General features: G+C 35.7%; 1 protein-coding gene across 1 annotated transcript in view; it reads left to right on the top strand.

The window, feature by feature from the left end:
* The window catches only part of UPRT (uracil phosphoribosyltransferase homolog), a 29,440-nt gene extending 24,784 nt beyond the window's left edge, over positions 1 to 4,656 (top strand). Inside the window, exons 5-6 of the mRNA XM_023202516.1 lie at positions 920 to 1,018; positions 3,462 to 4,656. Coding sequence (XP_023058284.1) covers positions 920 to 1,018; positions 3,462 to 3,568 — 206 coding nt within the window. The 3' untranslated portion in view covers positions 3,569 to 4,656. The remainder of the gene's footprint in view (positions 1 to 919; positions 1,019 to 3,461) is intronic.
* Positions 4,657 to 9,492: the final 4,836 nt, after the last annotated feature.

Genomic DNA, 9,492 nt, shown 5'->3' with positions numbered 1-9,492 from the left:
AAAAAATAAATTAAAAAAAACAAAAAAAAAAACAAAACAAACAAACAAAAAAAACTAAATGTGTTTTTCTCAGTTGGGAAAACTGCCCCGGGCAGTTCACTGGAGAGGTTTTATTGCATAATAAGAGAATATACAGTAGTCAGACCTTATTAGTCCCAACAAGCTTCTGTCTTGAACACATTGAAACAAATGATTTAATGAGGCAAAATATATAGAATGCAGAAAATATATTGAAACATATCTCCTCTTTAGCCTAATGAGTACAGCAGTGATTTTCCTCAATAATTTATTCTCTCTGGAGGTAATATTTTTTCCTGCTCTTCTGTTTTCTTTCTTAAGCTTACTCAGTCCACACTTGGCATGGTCTTTAAGGGAGGTGAGAGGGAATATGTTAAATTTGATAGCTCATATACTAAATGAATTTAGGGCTCAGTATTTGATAACTCAAAAGTGTATGTGTCATGTTCATTATTGAAAATAGTATGGATAAAGAACAAGTACCTTCAAATGAAGTGGTTTCTTATGTTAGATTGCTATATTGCCCTTGCTTCAAAGACATTTTGTGGCTGGGTGCTGTGGCTCACACCTGTAATCCCAGCACTTTGGGAGGTCGAGGTGGAAGGATCACTTGAGCCCGGGAGTTTATGACCAGCCTGGGCAACATATGGAGACCCCATTTCTGCAATAAATAGAAAAGTAGCTGGGTGTGGTGGCATGTGCCTATAGTTCCTGCTACTTGGGAGGCTGAGGTGGGAGGATGGCTTGAGCCTGGGAGGTCAAGGCTGCAATGGGCCAAGATCATGCCACTGCACTCCAGCCTGAGTGACATAGTGAAGCCCAGTCTCAAAAAAAAAAAAAAAAAGACTTTTTAAAATTAATGTTAAGGTTGCTAATGCATTTGGTTATCTTTTGATTTCAGGCACTGGAAATACTGTAATTGAAGCTGTAAAGGTTCTTATAGAACATGGAGTTCAACCCAGTGTTATCATCCTACTCAGTCTGTTCTCCACTCCTCATGGTGAGTTCAGCATGAGGCAGTAACTAGGGCTCCAGATAGACCTGAGGTGGGTAAATATGCGTTTTCTAGCTTCTAATCCAGAGGAAAAGTTTATGTGATTTCACATTAAATCTGAATCTAATTTTGGTAATTATAACTTGTGTTTGTCATTTCTAAGCTTACTGATAACATTTTATACCATTCTAATGTTTAAATGCAAATGGAGAAGTATGAACTAACGCCATTTAAAAGAATTGCAGTTGTTTTCCTGGTTTGGCCTGCAAATGACTGAAAGGTTCGTGTTTCCCTGAGGCCTGAGAACTGCTCACAAACAGCAAGAAATATAAGGTTCTAGCTAGCCCTGCAGTCTTACTGAAGCAATCTTTGCAGTGTGAAGTGAAGAGCGGAAGTTTTTAAAATTAGACTTCTGCTCAAAGGGCAGAGAGAACTGTGTGTTCTCCGTTTCCTGAAGGAGGTGTACCTAACTTAAGATCCTAGTGTTTTTTGCCATACATTATAGAACAATTGGGAATATATTTTAAGAAAATAATTATAGGTGCATGTAGAAATTTAGCTTCTAGGATGTTTATTGTAGAGTTATTTGGTATAAGAAAAAATATGAAAGTATACAAATGACTCACAATAAGGAAATGGTTAAATAAATAATATATATTCAAAGGATATACTATTATGTAACTGTTAGATCATGTTTTTGGAAAATATTGAATGGCATCCAAAAATGTACATGGTAAATGTAAAAAAGCAGTATAAAAATAACAACATTAGAATAGGGTAAAGTGTTATCACCAAGCTTGGAGATGACTGGTACAAATTATGACTATTTTAATTACAAAAATCAGAGTTGGATTTAATATGGAACCTAATAAATCTTTCCTTAGCATGAGAGGCTAGACAGACAATGTTGTTTCAATTTTGGTTTCAAAATGCATACACAATGTTAATAGTGGTTATCTTAGGTTGGTGGGATTCTAAGTGCTTTTCATTTTATTTTTAAGCTTTAAATTGGTATTTTTCAAGTATTCTACAATGAATTTGTATTTGCTTCATAATTTTTAAAAAGGGCAATGTATGGTTTCTCTAGTCAGGTGTTTTCTCATTTCCAAAATTTCTAAGTCTTAGCCAGTTCTGAAGAGGCTACAGTATATCTATTTGGGAAAGCTGGTTTCAGTAGATTATTGATAGGAATTATGGCCTGTTTGATTGATTACTTTGCTGTTTCATAACCAAATATTACTTGTAGTTCAAATGTTGGTGGCAACAAAAGGTGATTTGCTTAATTATCATTTATATATATAACACAGGTGGCATTGAAAATATTGAGAGAATCCAATAATTATTAAAATTTTTGCCTTTGGGAATGGAAAAGTACTCTTTTTACTCTTTTTAGTTCTAATAGTATACATGAGAATGATGTACTATTCTTTGACATTTACAGCTGAAAAATTGTATTCTGTGGCAGGATTTGCTGTGGATTTTTAGTTTGACAGGGTAATTAAAATAGTCATAATTTGTATTGGTCATCTCTAAGCTTGGTGATAACATTTAATGTGATTCTAATGCTGTTATTTATACATTTTTTACATTTTTACATTTGCCATGTACATTTTTTGATGCCATTCAATATTTTCCAAAAACATGATTTAACAGTTATATATTATATCCTTTGAATATGTGTTATTTATTTAACCATTTCCTTAGTGTGAGTTATTTACATACTTTCACATTTTTTCTTATGCCAAATCACTCTACACTGAACATCCTAGTCCTTGTTTTCTTTCCCTATCTGTTCCTCTCTCGATAAGCTAGAGTCCTAACTTCTAAAAAGCTGGTGTGCTCTGACACATCAGCTTTTTCTGTGAAAAACAACCACGCTATGAAACACTGCACTTGTTTCATAGTGTTTCAGTTGGGAAACCATTATCTTATGTGTGATCCTCTTTAATTTTTTTTTTTTTAAATAGAGATGGGGTGTTGCCATGTGGCCCAGGCTGGTCTCAAACTCCTGGCCTTGAGTGATCCTTCTGCCTCAGCCTCCTAAAGCTCTGGGATTACAGGTTTGAGCCACTGTGCCTGGCCTGTGATCCTCATTTTAAAAATGACTGTATTCACTCTATTACAGTCACCTTTAAAATACAATAAAATAAAAAATACTCTTCAGGGGGAAATTTCTGTAACTGAATAACTATATTTTTCAACTTGAGTATAAAATAATAATTCTAAGAATGTATTAGTGAGATGGAGGAGGCATAGTCTTGACTACTGTCAAAGCTTTTCAGACTTTATAAAAGGGAAGAGATTAACCAAGTCTGATTAGGTATTCAAAGATCATTGCTCTCTGTCTTCTGTCAATTTTAGACCCAGTGGCAATAACTACAAAATTCCTGAATTACAATTGGTGTTACCAAAACATCCTACCATAATACTTTTTTTTTTTTTTTTGAAGGTGCCAAATCAATCATTCAGGAGTTTCCAGAGATCACAATTTTAACTACTGAAGTTCATCCTGTTGCACCTACACATTTTGGACAGAAATACTTTGGAACAGACTAAGTTATTTAAGTAAAATAATTATCGTGTGTAATATTACAATCATGTTTTGATTTTCTATTTGTTTTACTGATTCAATTGAGAGGCAGAGAAAAACATATTAAAATGCTTTTTAGTTTTGGAAGTGCATATATTTGAGGTTATATCTCATTTAGTTATTTGTTTACTGTTGGCACCAAATTCAACAATGAAGTACATGGCACTCTTTCAAAACATAAATTTTAATAATATTCTAATGTAAATTACTGAATCCTCAGTGCATTAAAATTATTTCCTAATTTATGAGCCTCTTATTTTGGAGATTGCTTGAAGCCACAAATAAAACTCAAATGAGAGTCAGTTCTTTGTCCCACTGTAGTTTGCATTTTGTTTAGTTTGGTTTTAGCTCTAGTAAGGCTTCATAGATGTGGCTATTGCCACATTCCTGTACTGTTTTCTTTCTGATACTGGACATGCTAATAACTTGGAGAGGAGAATAAAAGAATGTCTCCTGGAATTTTACATTCCCATTAATGTCCTCATTCAATTGGCAGACCTAGGATGTATGGTTAACTCTCAGGCCATTATGTTCTTCATGGCTCATTTCCCAAACTGCATTGTTGGTAGGTGCCTTGCTAAGCTGTAATGCAGTGAAGAAGATGGTGGGGCATTTTCACTAATTGGAACTGTAATATTAATTTACAAGATTGAATCGGGGATATCTGGAAGCTGACAAGGGAGAGCCAAGTACTGTTAATGCCATCAATCCTCTAGGAAGGAATTGGTGGTTTTTCTGAAGTGTGGGAGAAAGGGTGGTTTCTTGCTGGATTTCATGGCCAGTAAGTAAATTTAAATGCTTCATTTTTAATTTGGATGTTTCTGCTAGAGACCTTTGATTTGGAAATTAGTTATTTTGCATGTTTGTCAACTGTAGATGTATTAAAATAGAAAAAAAAACCATGCTTTTTATAAAAACGCCTAAGTTTTGTATATGTTCATCTTTAGGCTTCTGAAAGGAGAGAAACCATTTTGGAAATCAATGTTCGTGTTCTGAAATCTGCTTGTAAAACTCTGATCTCATTTTACATTGATATTAAAACATTTTAACAGTGTTGGCTAGCTGATTACTTGATTAATTATACTCCCATGGCCCCATAGGCAGCTGTTGTGGGCCTCTGTTCAAGAGCACAGAAAAGAGCAGAAGGAAATGTCTTAGAAAGAACCAAAGCTGATGAAATCAGCAAAGATTGGGGAGAGGAAGGAAGCCTGGTGTAGACTGGATTATATTTTTCCTTTGGAGACTAGAATACTAGAAGAACTTCAGTATGTTTTTCCCTTTATTTTTGAAGACTGTCAGGTAATAAATTGAGATTAATAGATTACTCATATTACATTTCTTCCATGGCAAATGTTGCTTTCAAGTTGTTATTGAAATTCTCATCTATACTTGTCAGTTAACTGTCTTGATACAGTGTGGATTTTGTTTACTCCTGACTAACAGAAGTTATAACTAAAGCCCATTAAAGCCAGAATTTCTATCTCCCTCTCCCAGCACAGATGTGAACCAGCAAATTTAGATGGAGAATAGATATGCTTGAGATTGGTGCATCAAACTAGTTGAAAAGATGACACCTACCACTATAGGAGTTAATGCTTCTAAATTAGTGCTTATTTTAGGGCTTCAGTATTTCATTTGAGGTGACTTTCCAAAACAGCAAATTTACATTCAAGTGTACATATAAAACCATATTTTAAGCAAATTATTTTTGTATTACCAGCCATTTAGATTTAACATGTCTTTGTTCCTTGATTGATATTTAGTTGACTACATTTGGTTCCCACATGAAGAGCCTAGAATGAATAGTAGGAAGTATTCAATGAGGTCATAGTCCCCCCTGATGTTTGTCTTCTATCCCTTTCTAGATTTCAAGAAAATTGTACCTATGGCTTTTGAAGTTTGTGTCTTTTTAGCAAATGAGGCATTATTTCTAGGGTTAATTACTTGCAGGACTCTTTGAGCATGGGACATTTTTAAGTATTCTAAATTTAACACAAGATTAACAGACTATTCAAAACAAGATTGTTTTTAAGTGATATGGACTTCAGAGCAGTATAAACTGTGTATATTCCTTACTGAAGAACACACCCTAGCACAATAAAAACAACACTCCAATAGTATATACAGTGGTTCTCAAAACTTGAATGTGCATCAGAATCACCGAGAGGGCCACAGGTTGCTGGGCTCCACCCTTAGAGTTTCTGATTCAGTAGGTCTCAGTTAGGGTCCAAGGATTTACATTTCTAACAAGTTCCCATGAGATGCTAATATTGTTTTGGAGACCACATTTTGATTTAAGATATTTCTTTTATAATAGAGGCATTTAATGTTACAAGTTTTCCTATAAATATTGATTTAGCTGTACCTCACAAATTTTGATATAGTATGTTTCATTTTCATTTATATAAAAATAATTGCTCATTTTTCTTTTCATTTCTTCTTTGACCCAGGGTTATTTAGAAACATGTCATTTAATTTCCAAATATGGGATTTTCCAGATTTCTTTCTGTTACTGCTTCCTAATTTAATCCCATTGTGGTGAGAGAATATACTTCTAATTATTTGAATCCTTTTAAATTTATGGAGACTTGTTTTATGGCCCAGAATATAGTCTCTTTTGGTAAATCTTCCATGGGTGCTTGAAAACTATGTTTTATCCTGCCGTTTTTGGATAGAGTGTTCTATGTCAATTAGGTTAAGTTGGTTGATAGTGTTGTTCAAGTCTTCTACTTTACTGATTTTCTGTTTTTTTTGTCTGCTCCTTCTGAGGCAACTTTACTACTTTCTGTCTACTTATTCTATCAATTGTTGGGGGAGGACTGATGAAATCTCTGACTAAAATTTATATTTGTTTGTTTCTCCTTTCAGTTCTATCAGTTTTTGCTTTATGTATTTTGAAGCTTTGTTGTTAGGAGTGTAAACTTTTAGGATTGTTATGTTCTCTTGATAAGTTGACTCTTTATCATGAAATATTCCCTTTTATCCCTGTTATTATTCTTCCGAAATCTGCTTTGGCTGATGTTAATATAAATATTTTGGCTTTCTTTTGAATAATATTAACATGGCATATCTTTTTTCATCCTTTTACTTTTCTTTCTTTTTTTTTTTTTTTGAGATGGAGTCTCATTCACTCTGTTACCCACGCTGGAGTGCAATGGTATGATCTTGGCTCACTGCAGCCTCTGCCTCCTGGGTTCAAGTGATGCTCCTGCCTCAGCCTCCCAACTGGGACTACAGACATGTACCACCATGCCCGGCTAATTTGTGTATTCTTAGTAGAGATGAGGGTTCACCATGTTGGCCAGGCTGGACTCGAACTCCTGACCTCAAGTGATCTGTCCACCTCAACTTTTCGAAGTGCTGGCATTACAGGTGTGAGCCACCATGCCTGGCCTCATCCTTTTACTCTTAACTTACATGTGGGGCTTTTTTGAGACATGGTCTCATTCCATCACCCCGGCCGGAATGCAATGTCATGATCATAGCTCACTGTAACCTTGAACTCCTAGGCTAAAGTGATCCTCCTGCCCCAGCCTCCCAAGTAGCCAGGACTACAGGCATGCGTCACCACACCTGGCTAACTTTTAATTTTTTTGTAGAGATGGGGTCTTTCCATGTTGCCCAGGCTGTTCTTGAACTCCTGGCATCAAGGGATCCTCCCGCCTTAGCCTCCCAAAGCCATGAGATTACATGTTTGAGCCATCACACCCAGCCCTATTTGTGTTTTTATAGATTTTTCAAATTAAACATTTCAAAATTTTATTTCTAGAGACAGAGTCTTGCAATATTGCCCATGTTGGACTTCAACTCCTATTTCCTGAGTAGCCTGGGACGACAAGCATGTGCCACCACACCTGAATTGTTTTTATATTTAATCGGGTTTCTTATAGGTAACCTAGAGTTGGGTCTTGTTTTTTATTTGTTTTTTTGGTTTTTTTCCAATTTGATGGTCTCTGCCTTCTAATCAGGAATCAGGATGTTTAGACCATTTTTATTTAATTTGATTATTGATATGATTGGTTTAAAATCTACTATTTTGCTTTTGCTTTCTATTTGTTCTTTATTCACTTTTTCCTCTTTTTCTACCTTCTTTTGCATTATTATTTATTATTCCTTTTTTTTTTTTTTTTTTTTTTTTTTTTTTTGAGACGGAGTCTTGCTCTGTCGCCCGGGCTGGAGTGCTGTGGCCGGATCTCAGCTCACTGCAAGCTCCGCCTCCCGGGTTTACGCCATTCTCCTGCCTCAGCCTCCGGAGTAGCTGGGACTACAGGCGCCCGCCACCTCGCCCGGCTAGTTTTTTGTATTTTTAGTAGAGACGGGGTTTCACCGTGTTAGCCAGGATGGTCTTGATCTCCTGACCTCGTGATTCGCCCGTCTCAGCCTCCCAAAGTGCTGGGATTACAGGCTTGAGCCACCACGCCCGGCCTTATTATTCCATTTTATCTCTTTGGATTATATTAGATACAATGCTTTGTTCTTTTAGTGGTTCCTTTAGGGTTTATAGTATATAACTTTAATTTATCACAGCCCACTTCAAGTGTAAGATAAGAACTTAACGTACTTCTATTCCTCCACTCACGTTTTTTTCCTATTATTGTCATATGTTTTACTTCTACATGTGTTAAACCTTATAATACATTGTGGGATTTTGTTTGTTTTCAATACTTTTAAAGTGATATAAAAGAAATAAGAAAAAAGGTCTTTTCATTTTATATATTTTAAAATATACTTTAAGTTCTAGGATACATGTGCAGAACGTGCAGGTTTATTACATAGGTATACATGTGCCTTGGTGGATTGCTGCACCCATCAACCTGTCATCTAGGTTTTAAGCCCCACATGTATTAGGCATTTCTCCTAAAACTATCCTTCCCCTTGCTCCCCATGCCCCAACAGGCCCAGTGTGTGATGTTACCCTCCCTATGTCCGTGTGTTCTCATCGTTCAACTCCCACTTATGAGTGATAACATGTGGTGTCTGGTTTTCTATTCCTGTGTTAGTTTGCTGAGAATGATGGCTTCTAGCTTCATCCATGTCCCTGCAAAGGATACGAACTCATTCTTTTTTTTGGTTGCAGAGTATTCCATGGTATATATGTGCCACATTTTCTTTATCCAGTCTATCATTGATGGGCATTTGGGTTGGTTCCAAGTCTTTGCTATTGTAAATAGTGCTGTAATAAACATACGTGTGCATGTGTCTTTATAGTAGAATGATTTATAATCCTTTGGGTATATACCCAGTAATGTGATTGCTGGGTCAAATGGTATTTCTGGTTCTAGATCTTTGAGGAATCACCACACTGTCTTTCACAATGGTTAAAGTAATTTACACCCCCACCAACAGTGTAAAAGCGTTCCTATTTCTCCACATCCTCTCCAGCATTTGTTGTTTCCTGACTTTTTAATGATTGCCATTCTAATTGGTGTGAGATGGTATCACATTGGGGTTTTGATTTGCATTTCTGTAATGACCAGTGATGATGAGCTTTTTTCCCAATGTTTGCTGGCTGCATAAATGTCTTCTTTTGAGAGGTGTCTGTTCATATCCTTTGCCCACTTTTTCATGGGGCTATTTTTTTTCTTGTAAATTTGTTTAAGTTCCTTATAGATTCTGGATATTAGACATTTGACAGATAGATAGATGGCAAAAATTTTTGCCCATTCAAAAGATAGCCTGTTAGCCTGTTCACTCTAATGATTTTTTTTTTTTTTTTTTTTTTTTTTGCTGTGCAGAAGCTCTTTAGTTGAATTAAATCCCGTTTGCCAATTTTGGCTTTTGTTGCCATTGCTTTTGGTGTTTTAGTCATGAAGTCCTTGCCCATGCCTATGTCCTGAATGGTATTACCTAGGTTTTCTTCTAGGGTTTTTATGGTTTTAGGTCTTATATT

This window comes from Piliocolobus tephrosceles, chromosome 12 (genome assembly GCF_002776525.5).
Source record: "Piliocolobus tephrosceles isolate RC106 chromosome 12, ASM277652v3, whole genome shotgun sequence".
NCBI lineage: Eukaryota > Metazoa > Chordata > Mammalia > Primates > Cercopithecidae > Piliocolobus > Piliocolobus tephrosceles.
Note: the sequence above shows the minus strand (reverse complement) of the source record. Positions and strands in the feature narration are given on the sequence as shown.